Below are 25,959 nucleotides of genomic sequence, written 5' to 3'. Positions count from 1 at the left end.
TGCCTCAGGTACTAAAATGGCTCGGCACGGCCCTTCCTATGTTAATACTAAAATGGCTCGCATTGGCCTCAGCGATGAAACGGGTTTAATATCGCCTGCAGTAAATAATGAAATTGTAAATTCCACCTATCACTGGGTGGCTATACAAGAATATAAAAAGAAATTTTTGTTGTTTGTTTTAATCAGTTGACATAACCGTATTGTTTTTCTTCATATCCATGAAGTCGACAGATGTCAAAGCACAATCGCTCATTTCGAATCTTTCAGGAACTGAGTTTTTAGCATGACACCTTCCTTGATGCGTTTTATTGGTAGCTGGCGTCTCTCCCTATCCCCCCCCCCACACACACACACAACGCCTGGGACTATGACAGTGACGGATTGAGGGTTTTTCTAACAAAGTCTTAATGAGAAATGTTTGCTTTTTGTCCCTTGAAGTAAACCTCCAGATATTAAGGTAAACATCTGATGATGTTACTGGCCTTGAAGGAGAGATTTTATTCGAGGAAATGGATATACAGTACCAACATCAATTTAGATTTCAAAATATATAAGGGCAATAAAGCTCAATCCTTTCTATTTTAATACTATTTATAAAATATAGAGATTAACTCATACCTATAGGAAGTTCTTCGGCCCGACGCTCACATCAAATTAATCCAATTAACACATTATATTAAATTTATGACACGATATTATGGTTTAAAATTGTTAATATATAGGGGTTTCTTAAAAATAATCCTGTATTCAATTTCCATAATCTACTCACTGCCAAAAGGAAAAGCAAAGCGAAGCCGATGCATATTAACCCACTAAAAACTAAACCATCTAGCAATAACAGACTGGAAATTGAAGACAGTTTTATTCAAATTTACTAAAACATTATAGACTAAACTTCTTTTTAGTAAATTTGACAATTTGTCTTTAATTTCCAGTCCGTTATTGCTGGATGGTTTAGTTTTTAGTGGGTTGATGTGCATCGGCTTCGCTTTGCTCCTCCTTTTGGCAGTGAGTAGATTATGAAAATTGAATACAGGATTATTTTTAAGAAACCCCTATATATATATATAAATAAATAAATAAATAAATAATTTTTTAACCATAATATCGTGTCATAAATTTAATTTTATATAATGTATTAATTTGATGTGAGCGTCGGGCCGAAGAACTTCCTATAAATTTTACAAAAAAGTACCAATATCGGAAAACGAAATATAAGGTATCAGATATACCAATATTTGGTATATCTGATACCTTATACATCGTCCCTTCCGGAAGAGTTCATGTGTATCTTTGACAGAACCCCATGATCTGTTCTTGTAGTTTGTCTGCATTGTTAAAAGAACTTCATGACGGAATGTATAATTATCCTTTAACTCTTTTTACGTTTTAGCATGTTCACCAAATGATATATTACGCTAGGATTACTGCTACTCAAATGCAGTACCTTACATTTATCATTGTTAAACCCTCACTACTATACTTTTCGGCTCATCTGCGTAGTTTATCCACAATTTATGAAATACAGTACTCTGATTGTTGTGAACCACCATGCCCACATTTGTATCATCAGCTTAGACTTGGCCTACGTCAAGTCTGCTGATGATACATTTATTAACGTAGGTCAATATCGTTAATAAATGTTAAAAATAGTAAGGGATCCAACATAGAAACATATAGTATCTCACTCATAAAACTAGCCTATTAAGAGTAGTAGCCACTTATAACTACAGTACTCTCTCCTACCAGATAACCATTGGCGCCTCCGTAGCCAGGTGGGCAGGAACAGCAGTGCGTAGCACATGATTCTTGATTAGACCGGGGTTCGAGTCCGTGACCACCAAATACGGAGGATGCCGAAAGGTCAGGGAATGACCACTGCATATCCCCGGAGCAATATGGCCTTAGTTGCTAATGCTCCTAAAAACCAAATAACAACCACCAGTTAGCCATTCTATTATTCATAACGGCAGCAGTAGCCGAGTGGTAATGGGCGGGGATACAGTTCTGCACACCCTTGGATGTGCTGTACTTACGTTTCTCGAGATTTTTAATTGCGTAACCTCCGTTGGAATGTGAAATCCCTGACTTGGCTAAAGCACTTGAAAAAGTTATTCCTCACTATTCCCACAACCAATAGGGAATATTGGTTGTGGGAATAGTGAGTCCCCCACTCATCCAGGAAATTTCCTCTAAGAACATTGAATTAAACTAAGAATTAATAATTTCTTTAAAGTTGCCTGAATTCTGTTAATTTGTATTTTACATTTATCGCTCCCTCCCCCATCCCATCCCATATTTTATCGATTCCTATCTCTCCAAATTAAGAAATCCTGGGCCATTTATTCTGAATGGTTAATATAAAGCTCCATTCCTCCTTGAAATGGATTACTTTTTATACTTTAACGTAAAATTTATATTAATATATATATTAATTAATAGGCCTTCTATTCATATTAAAGAAGGCTTAAGTACAGTTTCTACTGTAGCCTTCGCGGCATATCACACGTGCCTGGTCCCTGATGCAGCGTTTTTTTTATTGGCTCACAGAGTTATCTTTTTCCTTTCGGAGTCGCCTCCTCCAAGAACTGAGGGGCCGCTGGTGCAACTGCACTATTGCACCATGATGACTTGCTACTAGCCTTCAATTAAATGGGCAAACATCTTGTTGAGCCTGAACAGACATTATCAATGTATTGTGCCGTTGGCACATTTCTGTTTTCCAAACCCCCGCCACTTCTAATCGCCTCTTCTCTCAAGCGCCTGCCATATGTTTGAAGGCATGCAGTTGTCATTTGCCCTGGGTTGAACGTTGTGATATTGAACCCTCCCATGTCGGATCAAATGATGGATAACCAAAACGACTAAGGGCGACGTTCACTCCCTGTGATATGTGTTTCTGAATATGACTACTTAAATTAAAGCTTTTTTGTGGAATCACGGTTTCTTCGAATATTGTTCGTCGTAGTACAGTATCATGAAGAATCTGCATAATGCAATTACTCTTGGACAAACTTTGTTTTTTTGAATTTAGACCTCTTTGTCTCGTTTTTTTTTTTTTTTTAATATAAAAATTAAACACAACGGAGCAGCGTTATAAAGGGAATAAAATAAATTATGCGAGACAGTTTCGCCGTTTCTACAGCACATTACGTATGGATTTATTTCATTTTATGCAGAATAGATATCGAAGGGGGATCTGCTCCATATTGTATGTTTAAACGAAGTCTGTCGACTTTCATCTGGTAGCTTTTGTCAATTATTTTTATCGATGCGTCTTCAACGTACCAAGAAAAATATATGAAGAAGTAAATAATAAAAAGTGCACCCGGGGTAAAGGAGACACTTGTTATGTACGTGTGGTAGAACTTAAACGGCTGCAATTTCGTACGCGCGACGTTACCTGAAACGATATATCTTGCCTGTTGGTAGCGATAATGAGGACGAAGCTATTTTTCCTTGCAGAAACGCTCACTGAGTGCTGATTAAATATGCAGCGTGGATAGAATGAAATAAGACAGATGATACAGTGAGCAAAATAGACACAAATCCGGTAACCACAATTAATTATGAAGACCGAAAAGACAATAAGGCATTTAAAAGAGGACAGTTTAAGGAATAAGTAAAGGCAATAACGGATAGCGAGGGGACTACTTCGAATGCGTAATTCTGACGCTCACATACTTTCTTATTTCCATGTTTAGTCTAATATACCTTCCAGTGGTGTAACCGCAAGTTCTTGGTTTTACTCCCCTCCCACCTTTGCGAGTTTTTTGAATATACTCCTCTGTGCTCCTTAAACTATATGATTGGGGCAGTCGAGCCCTCTCCGCTGTGGTGTTGATGGCCACGTCAGTGCCGATTATACTATTATTATTAGCATATGGTGCAAGGAAGATTGAGGCTTATGCTGCACCAGCCAAAAAAAAAAAAAAAAAATTCAGAATTATCCTGAGATAGAGAACAAGAATCAGAAGGGAATTACCAAGAAAGAGAAGAATGGTGATATCCAGCTCAAGACCTGCAAAGTACTCATAATTTGCAGAATAGATTCGCTGACAATCACTGTGTTGTTACAGTGTTTATACAATTGAAAGAAATTGAAAAAAAAAAAGTTTTTTTTGTCGTATTTGAATGTGTGGGAACGGTGTAAATTTATCGGTGCAGATTTGTTAACGTCAACGTGGGAGTACTTAACCGTGAATTTACTCATTTAGAATTTGATTTGATGGTTGAGGGCGGGATGGGTGGAAAAATGCATTTTTTCTAAATTTAAAAAGAAGTGCAATTTAGTTCTGAAGAGATTGAATATTAATTTAGTAAATTACCTGTTGTCTTATTTTTGTTTTATGTAATATACTTCTTGAAATTAAAATTGTTTCTTCTTTGAGATTGACAAGTTTCATTACAACAGTGAGTATATTCTCTAATTTTTCTTTAATTTTTAAATTATAAAAGCTGTTTTATTAACCATTTGATTTATTATTGGCGGATAACTTACATCTAGATAACTCATTAACCTTCACTCACTCGCACCTTCCGTTGTAACATCGAATGGCATCTATTTAACTTCCTATTTTGTTTTAATTATAAAAATTAATTTTGAGCTTTTTCACTGATTTGACAATGGCGATCTAATAATTATGTGCTAACCGCAATAAAAAAAAATCAAAAAAAAAAATCAAACGAAGATAAATTAAGTTTTCGAATTCATTAGACAATTTTCTAATTGTCTAATGAATTCGAAAGACAATTTTCATTAGTCGACTTGGCCGGAAAAAATCAAAGTATCATTGCAAGTTAGACACCTGTCTGTGTTGTCTCATAGCCATCACGTGGTAATGGCTGTTGTCTAGAATAAAGGCAGACGATTTTGTTCGCCTGGCTCTGTTAAACGCAAAACAAAAAGTTAGTCTCGTAATTCACCGCATATCAAAGGGGGGGGGGATATGTGTGTAACCAGTTGGAAAATATCGATGTGGAAAGGTGAATTGGAAGACAAGTTTCTATATTCATTTTAAAAAAATAAATAAAAGTGGCATCTGTCATGTTCTCTGCTAAGAGATGAGGGATAATAAGAGATCCCAATTATATCAATGATGTCAACTGGACCAGTTAAACTGTTCAGGCATTCAAAATGATAATTAAAAGTTAGGGATGGGGGGGGGAAGAAGAAGAAAACCAGTTACTTCAATGCTGCATTAACTCAGATTCCCTCTATTAGTTAATGCAACTTTTTGAATGATGAACTTCCCTTACTTTTTTTCTAAATACCATTATTTCTTTATGAATTCCCTTACTGTTCTTTTTTAATTAAAATTAATTTAAAAAAATTTAATCTACATTGCCTTGGAATAGATTATTAAATTTAGCAATAATGTCTACAGAAAATTAAATGTGATAATATTGATCTGCATAGAATTATTGGACAATTTTCATTAATCAAAGCCAGAAAAATGAGCTTCCTTCAAATTTAATTAAATAGTATTGCCATTATTAATTTGATTTACTTTTATTCTTATATTCAAATATTATTTTTATTTAAGTGTTTAACTCATTGGAGTTTAATGTATTCAATTGTTGGGCTTCAAAATTCACAAAAAGGGAACAGGAAGACAAAACTTATTTTGCAATCAGGTGCAAGAATACCTCTGCACAGGCCCTTATTGTGTTCATTTTTTACTGTGTAAATGTACTAAATAAAAGTACTGATCACTCCAGGAGCATATGTGTTTTGGTATATAGAGAGAAATATTTCATTTAAGTAGAATGTGTTGGTGGGTGATCAAAGTGCAATGGAGCCATTATCCCCATTTGAAGTGGGATGGTCTTGTTAATTGTTTGAACACAGGGCTGGCTCTAGGGTATATAGTGATTTTCATTTTTTAGAATGATTAATTTTACATTTTTTATTTACTTACAAAAAGTAAATTGTATGCAATGTAACATAAATTTAAAATAAAAAAACCTTCATAAAAACTTCAAACGAAAAATCGCACTCTCAAGCACATAGTAAACTACAAAACAAATGTCTACAATATGTTAAAGCAGAACTTTTCAACAGTTAACAAAATTTATTAAAACTTTTGACAATTAGTTTAAAGCAAAACTTTTTGAGTATGGCTACAAAATTTATTATCATATCTTCCAAATCAAGCTCTTTCAGCAAATCCCATTCAATTGATAGCATTGATAATCCACCCAATGGCACCCCCTAAACCTTGGAGCCCCTAGGTAAGTGCCTACTCTGCCTTACCCAAAGCTGGCCCTGTTTGAACATTTAGTTTTGTCAAAAGCAATAAGAGACACTGTTTATAAAATGAGAGACTAGTGAAAATGAATGAGTTAATTTGTTGTACTTACTATTCAAGAGACAAGTTCGGCAATTAGTATCTAACTACTGAGTCGTATAAACCCAGTTACAGAATTGGGTTTATCCTCAAAGGCCTCTGAGGTTGGGAGAATAGTTCATATCACAAATTTAAATAAATACACCAGCCGTTTTGATTAAAATAGTTTAATACTGTAAAAATGATAAAATGTACCAAGTGTATCAGGTTCACGGCACACATGGCTGACCAGGCACATGTTCAGTATTACTTTCACGTGCACCGGAAGTGGCTCAAGAATGTGGAAACGAGAAGCACTCGTCTCTTGCAAGGACTACAGCTTCCAAGATGGGGTGGAGCCGAACACCCCTATCCCTATTCATGCTACTGTTTTTGGACGAGCCAATCCACAAACTCTCCAACCACTTACGATCCCAGAACCTGTGCACCCGGTCAAGGATGACAGCATTCTCGGGGGAGACTTGGTGCTGTTTTTCCCAATAATGCTCAGCAGTCGTGGACTTATTGAACTCTGCAGTCTGTATGGCTCTCATGTGTTTCCCCAGACGGTCTCATGTGTTTCCCCAGACGTTCTGTCTTCCCCACATAACACCGTCCGTTCCAGTCACCACAGTTTATATTCCCTACTATCCGGGCTTATCAGATCGTATTGCAAGGATGCTTCGTGACTTTCAGGCACGCTGTGTGCAACTTCTGGGCTGGAGATTGCACACGGTAGTGTCACAGGTCAAAGACCCCCATTGCTAGGGACTCTAGTAGTGGGGTTATATATGAGATCAGATGCCCGGATTGTGGGGGAGACAGGATGGTGACTAAAAGACTGTCGGGGGGAACACATGAGAGCCATACAGACCACAGAGTTCAATAAGTCCGCAATTGCTGAGCATCATTGGGAAAAACAGCATCAAGTCTACCCCGAGAATGCTGTCATCCTTTGACCGGGCGCACAGGTTCTGGGACCGTAAGTGGTTGGAGAGTTTGTGGATTGGCTCATCCGAAAACAGTAGCATGAATAGGGATAAGGCTGTTCGGCTCCACCCCATCTTGGAAACTGTAGTCCTTGCAAGAGATGAGCGCTTCTCGTTTCCACTTTCTCGAGCCACTTCCGGTTCCGGTGCACGTGAAAGTAATACTGAACATGTGCCTAGTCAGCCATGTGTGTCGCGAACCTAATACTAAAGGATGTGTTGCCCAAGTAGCGTTGTTGTTGAGAAAGGAGGCAGATGCCCCCAAAAACTACAATTATTGTTTTATCGCTTTTGATTTTCGTATTTTATTGTATTTTAACATTTTTGTAATATATTTTATTTTATAGTGAATCAGTTTTGTAAATATATTTTTACAGTATTAAACTATTTTAATCAAAATGATTTGTGTATTTATTTAAATTTGTGATAAGAATTGGGTTTTTTTGTATTTGTCTAAAATATTAAATTTCTCATTAAGGTATTTATAATTACAGTGCTCAACTGAATAAGTTTTTTATATAATTAGATTCAGACTAGTTTTAAATTATAGACATTGAAATTATTGCCTCTTCTTACTTGAACTAGTCATTTTACTGTACTATCGTTTTCAGAAAAGCTGAAGTTTGATTAAGTAACCTTTGCTGTGTTATGAAATTTAATTTAAGCTAATGATTAATTAATAAAATTCTCAATGTTTATAGAGCAGAAAAATGTTACTTGATCACTTTAATTATAAATCATCCTCAACATGTTTTTTTTAACTATTATATTGCATTTATTTGTCTAGTCAAGTTTTTCTTTCAGTATATTTGTAAACAGTTGTTAGCAATTAGCTATCCATTTGATTTATACTTTTTTTTTTTTTTTTCAACTAGCTGGATGAAGTGTTTTTACAAAGTTCTCTTGTGCGGGATTACAATACTTCAGAAATTATGGGATTCAGGTAACATCTCTCCCTTTATTTATTTATTTTTTTGTATTTATTATTATTTTTTTTAATGTTTTTTTTTTATATGTATCCAGAAAGTTTCAAGTAGTGTTACAAACTTTCCCTTTTTGATGTAGAACTTGTGATTTGGATAGATACAAAATAAAATGCAGCACCTCAGATGAGTTTATATTTTGGACTCTGTGGGCAGCTTGAATATTTTTTATTTGGACATTAGTAGTGCCAATTTGAAGTGATTGCCTGAAACATTGACAGACTATTTGACATGGAATTTCATCAAAGTTCAATAAGATCTCAACAATTGAATCCACTGCTTATACTTGCATTTTTGTTGAGTGGTTAGTAACCCTAGATATATTCCACAAGTGATAGATAAGTTTAAATAAATTTACTATTTATATTCCAGGATAATAAAAAAAGTTATAGGATTTTATGCAATGCTAGCGTGATCTGATAATTGTATAAAAAAGATGATACATTTATCCATATATTGATGGATAAATGTATTGTCTTTTTATAGTTTTTAAATAAAGGCTCTGCAGTTGATATGTTTTTATTTATTTTCATCAGCATTACCTATATTTTATATATTAACTTTTCCATTTATTTGTGTTCTAAGTTTTTGTTCTTTTAAGGCTATCTTTTGCTTCACTGATCTTGATTTTTGCTTAATCTGGATGGCCTCTTCCCCCCAATTAATCCGGATTAGTGAGGCTTTATTATAAAGCCATGCAAAGTAGTACAATTTACGAACACTGCAATTATTGATAGAAGATGCTTTTAGTCAACTAAACGTAAAACATCAGGACTTAAATTGTGCATGGATAAAGCCATAGACATTGCAACTGAGTTGGAAGTACCGTCAGTGTTTCTAGAAAATAGTGAGTTTACCTGTGAAACTTCATCAGATGAACGCCCCATCAATCCAACCAAAAGGTTCGAAACAATTTTTTAATATAATGATCGATGTAGCTATCGTTAGCTTACAAGAAAGATCTGCTCAGATGAATTAAATACTCTCAGCATTTCATCTTATTCTAAAATCAGAAAATTTCACGAATTTATAAAGTGCAATAGAAACAAAATGTCAACGCCTTGAAGGAATTCTCACTGGCGAAGATGGAAGCAGCCACGTCAATGCCAAAGAGTTTTTTTCATCAAGAAATCCAATCTTTGCAACATGTTTTAAAAGGAAAAAAATATCTGGTTGCTTAGAATTATTGACATTTATTTGTTAGTTGAATTATGATTTATTTATTATTTTATTAGTTGAATTATATCCCAACGTCACCATTTCTCTTCAGATATTATTAACATTGCCAATTACGGTTGCATCTGGAGAGAGGAGCTTTTCAAGGCTCAAAATGATTAAAACATATTCTCAAGCAACAGTTAGCCAAGAAAAAAATTAATGGATTGGCCATTATGTCAATAGAACAAGATGTATTAAAAGATATAAAAACATCAGATGTTACAGATATCAAGTAATAAGGTAATCATGTGAAAAGTTAAGTTTATATAAATAATGTACTAGTCGTTCAAGTTTAAATAAATAATTATGATTTGAATAATTTTTGGGTGTTTCATTTTTTCTTTTTCAATTTTAAGAATTCCACCTTTAATTTTTGTGAGGGGGGGGGGCAAATGAATATTTTGCCCAGGGCCAACAGAAGTCTAGGTACAGCACTGCTGTAGAGTGATGCCCTAGATGTCCTTCAACTGCCCCGTTTAACATTGCATTGTCATACAGAAGGGTGTAGTTGCTTAAAGATTAGCTCTGTATTAAAGTGAATTTTTAGTAGTGATCTATTCAAAGGTATTAAATTACCAGCATCTATTATACTGGAAAAGATCAACCAGGTTCACTGAATAGGTGGGTATGACTTGTAAATTAGTGTTTATGATGTCATTATTTAAAACTTTCTCCGGATTCTCCTCTTTTTGAGGAAAATGTGGGAGCAGGTACAGGAACTGCAAATATTTTAATCCTTCACTGGAACTAAGTGACAATAAAATAAGTGATATGATTTTATGATAGTGTGGTGTGCTTAATTCTGCACTTGTATTCTGACCATTTGGCTATGCCATGCCATTCTATCATGACCCTATTGCTTTGGTTATTGAGTGAACAAAACCATTTATCAACCGAAGAGTGAGGCCCTAGATTTCCTTCAATATCCTTTTTGCTGTGGATGTACAGAAGGGTGCAGCTGCTTCAAGATTAGTTCTGTTTTAATAGTGATCGCCTGACTTTATATTGAGTGAACTGAGATGTCTAACTTAGCCAGTTAATTTTATATATCAGTATTTAGTTATTAATCGCTACATGGAAAATATCCAAATGCTCATTACTTCACCACGAGTTTCTGCTTTCTACAATAGAGGTCAGAACAATTGTTTATTAAAGGCCCATTTTGCAAACAAAATCTCTTTGGGTATATGCACCTTCAGCACAATTGACTCTCTATTTGCATATTCTCCAGACAGATATCCTCCCCCCCGACACACACCGAGAATATGCTACTCAGCTAAGATAATGTAGCAACTGCGAACAACACCTGAGGAATTTCCTGATGACACCCCATTAAGTTTGGCCAACTTTTCTGAGGGAAGCCTACTCAGAAGAGACCCTTTTCTGGTTCGTGCTTTCTTTTTCTTATCAAAGATGCCTCCATCCTATTTTAATAAAGAAATTTGCCATTAAAACTGCATTCTGATATGAGGAAGAAAAATGCAGCAGAGAAAAATTCTATGGTAACAAAACCTACAACTATGTAAATCTCTGCCACCTCTGTGCAGAAAAAGATAATTGCATAATCCAGTATATAATATACACTTCAGTGATCACTGAATTATGACCACCTACCTAATACTTCATGGGTCCTCCTTTTGCCCTCAGTACAGCTATCCGACATGGCATTGATTCAACAAGATGTCAGAAGCGTTCAGGAGGTATGGCCAACCAGGCTGTGTGTAATGTGGTCAGCAATGCAGGTATGGAGGTGATTGGTGTATATCCAGATGAATGATATGCCTTTCCATAGTGTCCCACAAGTGCTCTATGGGATTGATATCGGGGGGAGTTCGGAGGCCAATCGATATGCTGGAAGTCAGAACTGTTTCTTAAACCATTCCTGCACAACTAGTGCCCGATGGCTCAGCATCTTGGCAGACACCATCGGCATTTGAGAAAGTGTAACATAGTGGGGTGTACGCAGTGAGCAAACAGTTAACAATAGTGGAGACCAGTGATGCGTTGTTCCATGCACTAGGGGTCTAAGTTCCTGCCAGTGAAACATGTAGCAAACCATACAAGGCGCCTCCGTAGCCAGCTGGGCAGGAGCAGCGGTGTGTCTAGCACATGCTTCTTGATTAGACCAGGGTTCGAGCCGGTGACCACCAAATACGGATGATGTGGGAAGGTCGGGGAATAACCACCAGATATCCCCGGAGCAATGACCTTAGTTGCTAATGCTCCTAAAAACCAAATAACAAACAAACACCATACAACCACCTCCACTGGCTTGCATTTTTGATACCATGCATAATGGATTAAGAGCCTTATGTTGTTGATGCAAAATCTGTACGTGGCCATCCACAGTGTGGAGTAAATAACGTGACTCATCCGACCAGCACACCTTCTTCCAGTCTTCTAACGTCCAACTTGTATGCTCTTTGCACCAGGCGAGTCTTTTATGCTGATGAACTTTGAAGGATGCCATAGGGGTTGTCTGCTGGTATAGCTCATATGTGCGAGGTATGATCATGCGAGATATTGTTCTGGGTTGGCCCGTGTTGAATTGGGTAGTCAACTCGTCAACAGTGCTGTGCCTGTTTGCCTGTACAAGTTGTCAGACCCGGCACTCACCTCTAACATCAACCTTTCGCTGGCCTTTGCAGTTTTGCTGTCGGGTCGTTGTTTGACCATTTTGATGAGTCCTGGTACACTTTAACTATGGCGGCTCTCAAACAACCCACCAGTTCAGCCGTTTGAGAAATCAAGGCACCACCTTGTCTAGCACCCACAATCTGTCCTTTATCAAAGTCCGACAAATCCTTCCTTTTACCCATCATGCTCAGAAATTTACTACTTACTGAACCATTGACATCTTATCTATGCTACGTAGGTTGACTAACTGTGCACTCTCGTACCTCACGTGGTCAAGGGGTCACATTCAGTTTTCATAGGAGTGGTCATAATTCAGTGATCACTCAGTGTATATGTATCATTTTTGCAATCAACGTAGTTCAGTGGATATTAAACATTTGAATAAAATGAAAAAGGAGGAGCATATCTGTGATCAGTGTAAAGCAGAAAAAACAAATAATGAATGTAGAGAAATATGCATTGTGCTAAGCGAGAATGCTTGTGGAAAGGAAGATATTGATCTCTGGAAAGACAAGTAAACACCCCAGGCAGAGCACATTCATAACTTGGACCCAAGCCAAACACTTTGACCAAAAAAAAAATAAATAAGAAGAACTTGTCTATAAAATGATCCATAAACTTCAAGAAGAGAATTTTTTTTTTCAGAGAACAGAAATCAGTGATTCTTGGTATACTAAAAACAATGGAAGCTAAAATTAACAGCAGGATTTGCTTCTCAAATAATGCTCTTAAAAAAAAAAAAAAAAACTTGTGCAGTAATAAAATACTCTATACATTTTTTTTTAAGAGCATTATTTGAGAAGCAAATCCTGCTGTTAATTTTAGCTTCCATTGTTTTTAGTATACCAAGAATCACTGATTTCTGTTCTCTGAAAAAAAAAAAATGTATAGAGTATTTTATTACTGCACAAGTTTTTTTTTTTTTTTTTTTTTTTAAGTGAAAAGTATTGTATTGACTGGGGGGGGGGAATCAATGAGCAGTGTGTGTGTGTGTGTGTGTATATATATATATATATATATATATATAACTATTAATAGTATACAAAACTCGTGTTACATAAGGTATGTTTGTGTCAGACAGCATCTGGGATTTCTCCCATCTCTGCGTGTGTTTCGCTGTATCGAGGACAGTGCACTGTAAAGCCAGAGACTTGAAAGTGTGTGGGCTGTGTCTGTGCAGTGTGATATGTTGTGCCCATTGTTTGTCTGGCTTATTGGCCACCAGGCCCTAGTAGGGCCCGACATTGCCCATACCTTGCCATGTGGAGGCTAGCCGCGTGTATCCAGTATCATAACAAATTGCTCTGGCAGGTCCTGCTACCTAGTTTCCTGGGATTTCATTGGCTAGGACCTAAAAAAAAAAAAAAATTATGCATTTGACATTAATGCTTAATGGGATTGCTGTTAGGAAATTGCTGGTTGGGGTTTAATGCTAAAGAGATGTGTGTTAAACTCGTGTTACATAATATCTTTCTAGGATTACATTTTAGAAGGGCCGCTAAGCATTTTCTGTGTGTAGATGTTTATAAAATTAGTGTTATATTGTAGGCCAGAAACTTCTCAATAACCTTCATATAGGAAAAGAATAAATATAATATTTATTCTTTGTCTGTTATTATTATGCTGTAAACAAAAGAATAAATATAATATTTATTCTTTTGTTTACAGCATAATAATAACAGACAATCACATTGTTAAAAATTCAGTTTGTTTGCCACATATGTAGTGTAATTTTTCTGTGCTGTGTAACCAGGAATGTGAAAGAGGCCATGGAGCCATAGTGAAACAGTTGCTTCCTCCTAGCCAAATTGTTTAATTAACATATATGACACATAACTTAAGGGAAGTACTGTACATCTGTTGGTCATTGTGATTTCTGAGTGGCAAAGTGCAGGCAGAACTCATAGGCCTTATGTGTTTTAACATCCTCATGTAATGATTATATTAATTAAACAGTTTACAGCATTGCATTATAGTAGCCTGTCTCACTATGCTATATTTTCCCTATGTAATTGACCTTACAGTGAAAGAGTGGTGCAATAAGAACTTATCTGAGCTGAAGGGAAGGGGGTTGAGAGTCACCACATATGCTTTAGAGCTTCTCTATTTATACCAGAGACTGTCAATGAAAACCTAAACCAGATCATGTTTATGATGATAATGACCGTCAATGGTGGCATGGGGAAAATTTCCACCCCCAGCCCTAAAAAAGTATTTCGTGTATAAAAGAAAGTTTTTGATCCTACTCTACTCTTTGCTATCTTTCAAGGAAATTTCAAATGATGGATGGGTCAGTAGTAATAAATTTGATTTAAGTTCAATGAATGTAGACAAATTGCACTTCGATAACTTTTTGTGAACAGATTCTGCGATTCTACCTGCCATGCAGAGGATTGTTTGAATTGGTGATGAATGCTGCTTGTTGTGGTAATTCCTGTCATTACAGGAAGCAGTGAGTGAAGTGGTGGGGAAGACAAAATCACAGAAGTTTCTTGAGCTACTGAATATTGAACTTTACTATAAGCAAAGTATAATTTTTCTTTTCCTTTTTGTTAGAGGTTAACTGTGCATACTACTCATCTTATCTTAACATCATTATTTTAGGAGGGTGATTATAAAAGTGGGAAATGGACAGAAATACAGTTTGTGTTTATAAAAAATTAAATAATATGTTAATGCTAAACATGTAATTTATTGTATGTTCAGAGTTACCATATTTTATTTAATGATGTACATCCTTCTGATATGCTTTGTAACATTAATAAAAAAATCGCTCAGAAATATTCACATGTGTTATAATTTTCTGAAGACTGGTATAAAATCTGTATTTTTGGGAAATTAGATTCCAATATTAAAGATGGGGGAAGGAAGCTATTGCCTTTGATTGTAATAGTTTGAAGTTAGTTATTGTATTGGTCAGATGGGGAAATCAATGAAAAGTAGACATAACTGCTTACACCAAAACTTGTATTACAGAATGCATGTTTTATTACAGGTTAAAGTAGAAATTAAATGATTTACATTTCGTTAGAGCTATTGAGTGTTTTCCAGGTATATAAATGTTAGTGAAATTAGTATATATTGTAGTACAAAAAATCTGTCAAATAACCTTGTTTCTATATGAACAGTAAGAAAGCACGTTATAATACCACTTTTATTAAACTTTGACAATTATAGATAAACATTATTAAGTTGTAATATTAATTTATTTTATTATGAATCAACAGGGCTTACCTTTATTTTTTGATATAGGAAGCTTCTTTTCCAACTCTCCTTGTCCAACTCGCTAATAATTCATGGGGAAGGCGATGTCAATTTTGCAAAACATTGTCATAAAGTTAGATTTTGGAGGTCTAAACGGGAGGCTAATAATTAGGGATCGATTTTACATTTTGGTCCTGTGGCTGGAATTTTGAGTTCAATTTAGGGGTCTAATAATTGGGTAAGGGGCGGGGGGTGGGGTTAGGGGTTGGGGTTATTCTCTACATTCCTTAAGTTGGACTAGAACTTTTCGGGGCATCATGTTCACAGGAAGAGAGTTACTCACAATTAATCCGAAACTCTTTTTCTTTCCTTATGTTGTAGTATTTGTTCTTCACGCAAGCGTATAAGTGACCAATCGTCGGACAATAGGAATGGTCTACGGATATTGATTGAAGTTTCATGTAGTTTCATCTCTAAGGTTTCTGCAATGAGTAGTTTGTAGTAGTTGTGTTGAATATTTATAATTTTTGTTTCAGTAAAGCCGAATGTATGTCGTTCATTTATTGCATGGAACGAAAGTTCCGATGCATTTGAACGACCCGCCCGCACCGAAGCTTCGTGTTGTTTTGCTCGAAGCTGTGCCACTCCCATGGTGGATCCTACGTAGACAGCGTCACAATTTTTGCATGGTATACTGTATACGAGGTCATGCTGTGATTGGAATGTGGTGTTTGAAGGCCGATTTCTGAAGAATGTGTATAGTTTGTTCATGGGTTTTGCTATGATTTTCATGTCGGTTCCCTTGCATATTTGGTTAATTTTATTGTACCAGTGCTCGATATATGGGATGGTGATGAAATATATTTTTTTGTTCTTGTCGGATTTTTTTGCTATGTTTGTTGCGAGGTTGTTGTTATTTATTTTATCACGGGCTATTTTTTTGACTTTGTTTATATAGGTTAGAGGGTAACCCCTATTTGAGAATCTTCTTGTTAGTTCATTTATTTCAGATACCCAATACGACCCATATGCACAAAACAGGATACCCAATACGACCCATAGTGTCATATAAGAATTCAGCTTTTGCCTCCCTAGCCACGTTCATCTACCCTATTCTAAAACCACTCCGAGAACTCCTAACATATAATATAAAAAACTACGATGCTTTATTCATGAACCTCAAAGACCTCCATATCAAGGAGGATATGAAGTTATATTCACTCGATGTGACTTCACTATACACCAACGTAAATGTACCCTACGCATTGGACATAGTCTGGGCCTACTTAAACGATGATAAAACAAAAATTAATAACACCAGACTCCCCAAAGACAGAATATTCGAACTAACAAAACTATTAGTAAATGCAAATTACATTCTATTCCAAGAAAAAATATACAGACAGATTTTTGGCCTCCCAATGGGCTTAAACATTAGCGGACTCATTGCCGAACTATACTTAGACAAATTAGAAAAGATCCATCTTGATCCATTTATACCACAGATTACATATTACGGAAGATATCTGGACGACATCCTAATCATCACAGACCATTCGACCATAAACAATATTCTACAGGTTTTTAATAACATCCATCAGAGACTAAAATTTGAATTAGAAACTGAAGCAGAATCCCACTCCATAAATTTCCTTAATTTTACCATACACAGATTAGACCAAAAACTAAATTTCAGCATATACAGAAAACCCACTAATAAAGGGATGCTTCTACATTTCCACAGTTACCACCCCCAACCATACAAAAAATCGGTCATGCTGAACCAATTTCAAAATGCCTATAAATATTCTTCCACCCAGATTTCTCTAACCACTGAAATAAATGAACTAACAAGAAGATTCTCAAATAGGGGTTACCCTCTAACCTATATAAACAAAGTCAAAAAAATAGCCCGTGATAAAATAAATAACAACAACCTCGCAACAAACATAGCAAAAAAATCCGACAAGAACAAAAAAATATATTTCATCACCATCCTATATATCGAGCACTGGTACAATAAAATTAACCAAATATGCAAGGGAACCGACATGAAAATCATAGCAAAACCCATGAACAAACTATACACATTCTTCAGAAATCGGCCTTCAAACACCACATTCCAATCACAGCATGACCTCGTATACAGTATACCATGCAAAAATTGTGACGCTGTCTACGTAGGATCCACCATGGGAGTGGCACAGCTTCGAGCAAAACAACACGAAGCTTCGGTGCGGGCGGGTCGTTCAAATGCATCGGAACTTTCGTTCCATGCAATAAATGAACGACATACATTCGGCTTTACTGAAACAAAAATTATAAATATTCAACACAACTACTACAAACTACTCATTGCAGAAACCTTAGAGATGAAACTACATGAAACTTCAATCAATATCCGTAGGCCATTCCTATTGTCCGACGATTGGTCACTTATACGCTTGCGTGAAGAACAAATACTACAACATAAGGAAAGAAAAAGAGTTTCGGATTAATTGTGAGTAACTCTCTTCCTGTGAACATGATGCCCCGAAAAGTTCTAGTCCAACTTAAGGAATGTAGAGAATAACCCCAACCCCTAACCCCACCCCCCGCCCCTTACCCAATTATTAGACCCCTAAATTGAACTCAAAATTCCAGCCACAGGACCAAAATGTAAAATCGATCCCTAATTATTAGCCCCCCGTTTAGACCTCCAAAATCTAACTTTATGACAATGTTTTGCAAAATTGACATCGCCTTCCCCATGAATTATTAGCGAGTTGGACAAGGAGAGTTGGAAAAGAAGCTTCCTATATCAAAAAATAAAGGTAAGCCCTGTTGATTCATAATATGATAGAATATAGGAATTATCGAGCACGTAATAGCTCTCTAGTATCAAATCTAATTTATTTTAATAGTCGTTCTGTTATGAATTTACTTTAAATTTATTTTATGTACTTATATTTTTATTTTTTATTTATTTTTTTTAAGGCCTGGTAGTGTTGTTGTTCAGTGCCAGATATTTCTTAACAGACCGTATTTTAGCATTGCCCAAAAAGTGGGTATGACTTTTGTCCATGCTCTGGAACAAGGACATGGAACTCTGCCTGCTGGAACTCTGCATGTTGATATAAGATCCATACGTTTCACAGGTTGGTATATTTCTCTTATTTCTATTTTAGTATTAGTAGGTGTTTTTTTTTTTTTTTTTTTTTTTGGTAGTTGTTGGCGCATAGGCTTCTGTGGCCATAATGCACCTCCCAAGGTTTTTGCAGTACAGTCAGTCCTCGTATAACATGTGTTTACACTACACAAATTCAATCATACACGATTTATAAATAGGGGAACGATAGCTTATATAACACGAACCGAATTCGCTTATGCACGATTCGCCTTCATGTTTACAAGAAATGGCAGTCGAACGCAACACAATAGGAATGAAGAGAAGATTCTGAAAATGTATTTGTTTTTTATATCAGTGAAGGGGAAACACATTTCGCCATAATAAGGTAAAAACCCACACGATTCCAGCTATCGGTATAGTCGCAAATGCAATTAGATCGAGTTTACTACCAGTTTATAACAGATTCCACTAGCAGGAATGCAACTGGAAATTGTTTTTATTGTTTTATGGTAGTAACCCCTAGAAATGTGCTTTAGTAAAATGTGGAGTGTTAATAGTGTATCTCTGCCTTTACGGTGTTGTTTATTCAGTTGCTACACGCGTGCAGCTTTGTTTATGTGTATCAAGCGTGCCTCCTTGTTTTGTAATTGTGCTTTATTCCCTAAAAATGAGTAAAATACTTAAAATGTGTGAAAAGGAAGCGTTTTGGTGAAGACACTGCAGATTCAGAGAGAAAAAGAAAAGCAATATCGATAAACAGAGGCGGACTGGGTCAAAAATTCTTACCCGGGAAAATTTGTAGTGGCCTCATACTATGGTTTGTGGCCAAAATCACACAGGCCTCCGGCCCACCTGGGTTTCCCCGGTAAGGGTTATGGCAAGTCCACCTCTGTCGATAGAGAAAAATATGAAATTGTGAAACGCTTTGAGCGAAATGAAAGACCATGTGATATTGCACGTGCTACAGACCTAAATGAGGCAATGCCGAGAATTACAAAGAATGCAGAGAAAATAAAAACAACTTTCATAGCAGGACCAACTCAAAGTGTAATTAAAATCCATTAGATTAAGACACAGAGAATTGGAAGAGATGGAACGGCTGTCATCTGTTTGGATAGAAAATCAAACAAAAAACGAGTTTGCTTATGATAGAAGCAAAAGCATTAGCAATATTTTATGACGTAATAGTCGTAATGAAATACGTATTTTATTCATAAAAAATACTTACGTATTTTTTATTATTTTATTTTTTATAATTTATATTATAATAAAATATAATAATAAAAATATTATAAAAATGATATTTTTTATTACGTATTTTAATCGTTATAAAATACGTAAGTATTTTATTACGATTATTTATTGTGTTTGGTAATGTTTTGGTTACCAATGTGTGTTCAATCTTGGGTGGCCGGCACATAACCCTATTTTTCCCATAGGGCCTGTTTATATTGCACGAGGGTTTCTAGGAACACAACTATCGTGCTATACAAGGACTGACTGTACTTTGATCCAAGCCCAAGGCAGGAATCGAACCCGGGACCTTTGGGTTGCCAGGCAGGCACTTTACCCACCCGGCTAGCCCGGTCGGCTAGTATTAGTAGTGGCAATGATGCAAGAAGGCAAGCTTATGCAGCATCAGCTATTTAAAAAAAAAAACCCTCGTTCACTACTTCCCACATCATGTATCCATCTCCTCCAATAGTTTGTCTAGTTCTTCCTTAATTTTATTCGACCTACCCACTTCCACAACAACAGATGGAAGTTTGTCCAATAATATAATTAACTACCTGTTGGCTGAAGGCAAACATATATCATATATAAACATTATCCTTGCTCAATTTCAGTTTATATTTGAAGGACATTATATCGATCGTACATAAAATCAGCAACAAAATAAGTAAAAGCTTGAACATTTAATATAATGCTACTGATACAATATAGCTAGCTAGTTTAATCTTATTTATAATATGTACTACAATATTAAACAAGAAAATTGATTGTAGAGCTCTCTAAGTTTACAATTAAATTATAAATTTTGCTGCGTAGGCTACATACCTATCAAGATGTAACAAGAGAATTGTTTAATACTTTAAATTAGCGCACAATATCCTTAGATGCTGATGCACCATGAAACTCCTAATAACCAACCTAACCATACATACGTTAAAATAATCTGTCAAAACACACATTTTCAATGGTAGAGCACATTTTAAAAGAGAATTATGAAGGTGTGCGATAGCAGCGATTTCACTTTTGCAGTTAGGCTGTGCTTGAAAAATCTATGTACAAGTTCTAATCCTTGATGAGCATCTTTCTGTCAAACTTCTTGTTCAACCAGAGTAGATCCTGCGGCGCTTCCACAGCCAGGTGGGCAGGAGCAGCAGTGTGTAGCACATGCTTCTTGATTAGGCCGGGGTTTGAGCCAGTGACCACCAAATACGGAGGATGCGGAAAGGTCAGAGAATGACCACTGCATATCCTCGGAGCAATATGGCCTTAGTTGCTAATGCTCCTAAAAAAAAAATAAAAAAAAAAAAAAAAAACAAATAACAGTAGGTTCCTCATCTTCATCACTACAAAATTCAGAAGATTCTATTATATCTGCAATGAGTTCCTCTTCATTCATGCATATCTAGAAACATTCAATGTCTACATCCACTTCTGCTTAGTCTTAGAAGCTTATCTTCACAATTAATAGAGGAAGAAGCATTCGAAACCTCATATGTTACATTATTCAAACAGCAAAATTTTTCTATTCTTCTCACTCATCCTGCAATCAAAGTTTCTGATCCATTCTTCGCAAATTTGTGATGTCATCCATGCCTTTTGATTTGCTCGATACATAGACTGTAATGTCTTCAAACCTTTAAAGCATCGAGGCTTCTGGGCTTTCCCAATGATTAAAGAGTCCAGTTTCATCAGCACTGAAGATGTCATTGTGGTCTTGTCGGCAAAAACATTTTTTAAACTATTTTCTTTGCATTCCTTTGTAGTGTATTGACATTGATCAACAACTTCACTTTTGCTACACACATTTTTAAAAGAAGGCCATGACAAGTTTTAGATTTCTGGAACCATCCATCTGAACTTTTAAATTCAAATTTCAATCTTTTTCTAATCTTTCAGAATAGTGAATAGAGTGCAAAGATTGCCTTCTAAGGCAATTATATATAGGGAGGAGAGTGGAATGTGGTGCATCATTTTTTGTTAATGGAAGTGATTTACACCAAATAGTCTTCAGGACTAAATGGGCCATGGTTTGCACTACTGTTCTACACAATTCATGAGGTTACAATTTCCCAAATCATGCAAATAACAGTCCACATAGCGTGATTCAAAATTTGTTTAAAACATCTACTTTCATCTTAAATACATACATAGATTCTTTTCTTGCTATTCAAGGACACCTTTTTTAATGTTTGAATATCTATTTGCAATGTTCATTCTGTGCATTGTATTTCAGTTCTTCCAATTTAGATTTCAAAATATATAAGAGCAATAAAGCTCAATCCTTACTACTTTAATACTATTTCTAAAATATAGAGATTAGCTCATACCTTTTTATAGGAAATTCTTTGGCCTGACGCTCACATCAAATTAATCCAATTAATACATTATATAAAACTAAATGTAAGACACAATGTTAGGGCTTTAAAATTGTTAATATATAGGGGTTTCTTAAAAATAATCCTGTATTCAATTTCCATAATCTAATCGCTGCCAAAAGGAAGAGCAAAACGAAGCAATGCACATCAACCTACTAAAAACTAAACCATCCAGCAATACCGGATTGGAAATTGAAGACAATTGTCAAATATACTAAAATATTATAGACTAAACTTCTTAATAAAGGACAAAGTTATTTCGGGATGGTCCGTGCTCACAATAAGTAAAGTCACTACTTGATTACCTCTTGTGAGCACGGACCATCCCAAAATAACTGTCCTTTATTAAGAAGTTTAATCTATAATATTTTAGTAGATTTGACAATTTTCTTCAATTTCCAGTCCGTTATTGCTGGATGGTTTAGTTTTTAGTAGGTTGATGTGCATCGGCTTTGCTTTGCTCTTCCTTTTGGAAGTGAGTAGATTATGGAAATTGAATATAGGATTATTTTTAACAAAACCCCTATATATTAATAATTTTAAAACCATAATATTGTGTCATAAATTTAATTTTATATAATGGATTAATTTGATGTGAACGTCGGACCAAAGAATTTCCTACAAAAAGGTATGATAGTTCTTCCAATGTATGGGGATTTTTCATACACTTTGCCTTTCAACAAGTCCCTCAAATAACAATCCAGTAACATTAAATCTGTGTATTTAGGAGCCACAATGAATTTTTAAGGATGGCTTTGTCATACACAAGCTCATCTGTACCAGTTTAAATGTAACCTAACAGCCACAGTTTTGCTTGGGGAGGTATAGTATGTGTTGCCACCAATGTGGTTTTGTAAGAATTGTGTATGTTTACCAAAATAGAAGAAATTAATTCTTGTTTTGGGTTGTAGAACTGGAGTGAACATTAGAGTTAATCTATACATAGCTGAAGGAGGATAAAAATGAAGTGCAGAGTAGCCATATAACTGCTAATTATGCTGTTACTAAAAATTCCTGTATCTTCTTTCTGGGATATAAACCTTTTTTTCCTTTTGTCCAAAAAAAAGTTTATTAGAATAAATTTTCTTAGTTGTGTAAATTCACTAATATGCATTTTGTGGAACTTATATTTAGCATTAAAATATCTAGTTGTGTTTCAGAGTCTACACCCATCTTTCATTGGAGGGCATATTAGCATTTGGCTCCCATTGATATTTAACCTCAGGTGCTCACATCTGGTGAGTATGGGCTTGGCACACCCAGGGTCCTGAGCTGGATATCATCATTCTTCTCTTTCTTGGTGATTCCCTTCTACTCTCACTCTCTCTCTCTCTCTCTCTCTAGGGTAATTCAGAAATTTTTTTTTTTGGCTGGTGCATCATAAGCCTCAGGCTTCCTTGCACCGTATGGTTAATAATAATAACAAGTAAGCATACACCAATGAGCCAAAATATTATGACCACCCACCTAATATTATGTTGGTCCTCCATGTGCAGCCAAAACACCTCGTACCCAGTGCAGGATGGATACTACAAGATTTATAGATGTGTCTTGTGGTATCTGGTACCAACACGTAACCAGCAGATCCTTTAACTCCTGTAAGGTCCGTGTTTGAGATGCTGCAGACCAGAGTTGCTTTCCAACACAAACCACAGATGCCGATGAGATTGATGTCTGGGGAATTTTGAGGCCAACCAGTCTCAAAAAATCTGGGTGGTGCGGCATTGCGCATTATCCTGCTGAAAGATGGCACCGCCAGAGAAGATCATTGCCATGAAAAGGTGTGTACCTGGTTGGTTAGCAGTGATGTTTAGGTAGGTGGTAGACATCAGAGTGCCCAGCACATGGATGACTGCAGGGTATCCCAGCAGAACATTGCTCAAAGCATGACACCACCAGCTTGTTTTCGTCCCACAGTGCATTCACGCGCCATCACTTCCCCAGGTAAATGACGCACACGTACCCGGCAGTCCACATGGTGCAACAGGAAATGTGATTCATCAGACCAGATCTTCTTCCAATCACTCAAGGTCCAGTTTCAATGCTCGCATGCCCATTGTAGGTGCTGTTGCTGGTGGCCCTTTACCTTGGGTACTGGGAGTGGCCTGTGGCTATACAGCCCCATTTTCAGCAGGGTTTGATGTACTATGTGTTGTGGCACATTACTCTGTCACCAGCATTCCAATTACCGGTGAGTTGCGCCACAGTCGCTCTTCTGTTGCCATGTACCACTGGGAGTGCCTTCGCTCACCTTGAGCATTGATGAGCCGTGGTTGTCCAACACCTTGCCGGCAGTTCGTGGGTTTTCTCTCCTCGGACAACTTTCAGTAGGTACTAACCACGGCTGACTATGAGCATGCCCTTTCGGATATGCTCTGACCCAGCCGTCTGGCCGTTAAAACTTGGCCTTTGTCAAACTCGCTTAAGTCTGCTGCTTTTCCCATCTGAAGAAGAAGAGTAACACTGATTAATGGAGCTCAGTATCACGTGTTTTTTATAGTGTCCTGATCTGTGCATGTGCTGTATTTCACCTGCAGTTACTTCGATTTGCATAACGACTCGCTGGTCATAATGTTTTGGCTCATCGGTATATGAGTCTAGTGGTAGAGATGGCCTATGTCAGTCCTACAGAATATTGTGGATGGAAGGAGGGTGTGAAGCTCAGATGAGGGCACACCCCTTCATTTAGAAATGATTCTACTATATAGAAAAGAAGAATCATGCACACTGATTTGAGGTGTGGAAGTTTCATGAGCACTGTACTGAAACTCTTTTTATATTACCAGGGTGCTTACTGCATCTGTAAGTATTCTGATATTGAGAAATGCACAGGTAAAATCAAATTACAATGATATATTGTCACCTCTTTATACACCCTATAATTGTCTAGTTCAGGAATATTCCTAATTTGAGATTACTGCATTTTTTCCATTAGTAAAATCAACTATAAAGCACAAAGTAGTCCATGGATTTATATGTTCACCAACAAGTTCTTATTGGATTATTATTTATTCAGTAAGGTTAGTTACCCTTGTATAGCATTAAAATGCTTTTCTGATTTGTACATGTTGGAGTCTAAGTAGTTTTGGTCTCTTCAGTTGTGTTTTGCTGAATTCAGGTACCTTGCCAGACCACTGACTAGTGTTTAGAAGTTAGAAGAGTTATATGTGGCAAGCAAGCAAGGAAAATTATGGGGTCAGATAGTCTTCATGATGGATATGTTAGCATACCACAAGTATTGTATCACTGTTCTGTTAAATTGTTGGAGAGAGACCAATATATTGTCTAACAGAAGGAGCGACCTCAGTTTAACAATTCAAGCCAATAACGAAAGCCTCGTCTCCTAAAAGTCATAGAGCAGTGCCTTCTTCCCATCGTAACCAACCAGGTTCTGCCATGTGAGTCACAATTTATTCACTATGCCTTGAAATGTGGGTCCACTATTACCAACCTGCTGGCAACCACTAACACCATACTGGGGGCTCTACAAGATATGGCTGAGATGGCAATTGTTTATCTGGATATTCAGGCTGCATTCAACAGCATAGATGTCCGGCCCCACATGCAACTTCGTGAGGAGAGATGCCAGATAAAAGGCGATACGCTAGAATTTTTGAAGTCGTTACTTACAACCAGGGTCCTTCACCTGATTGCGAAAAAAAAAAAAAAAAAAAATCATTCACAAGGAAAGTTTGTGTAGGTGTTCCTCAAGGCAGAGTTCTTTCTGGGCTCCTCTTTAGGGCTGCCATGCACCCATTCCTGTGCCAACAAACGGATTATCAGTTATGCAGACGACTTGAAGCTCCTCTATTAAGATTGTAATAAGATTGTTATCAGCCTTAACAACCTTATTACATACTTAGCTCAGTTTTAAAGATAAAT

The 25,959-nt window shown here is 36.4% G+C and overlaps 1 protein-coding gene across 5 annotated transcripts in view; it reads left to right on the top strand.

Moving 5' to 3' along the window:
- The window catches only part of LOC150080976 (uncharacterized), a 269,646-nt gene that overhangs the window by 209,982 nt on the left and 33,705 nt on the right, over positions 1-25,959 (top strand). For all 5 annotated transcript variants that reach the window (XM_090381210.1, XM_090381212.1, XM_090381211.1 and 2 more), the window contains exons 5-6: positions 8,194-8,261; positions 18,337-18,497. In XM_090381210.1, the coding sequence (XP_090237336.1) occupies positions 8,194-8,261; positions 18,337-18,497 (229 nt within the window). The remainder of the gene's footprint in view (positions 1-8,193; positions 8,262-18,336; positions 18,498-25,959) is intronic.

This window comes from Mastigoproctus giganteus, chromosome 9 (genome assembly GCF_048544385.1).
Source record: "Mastigoproctus giganteus isolate SK-2022 chromosome 9, ASM4854438v1, whole genome shotgun sequence".
NCBI classification, from domain to species: Eukaryota; Metazoa; Arthropoda; class Arachnida; order Uropygi; family Thelyphonidae; genus Mastigoproctus; species Mastigoproctus giganteus.
This window is presented reverse-complemented; position numbering and strand designations above follow the sequence as displayed.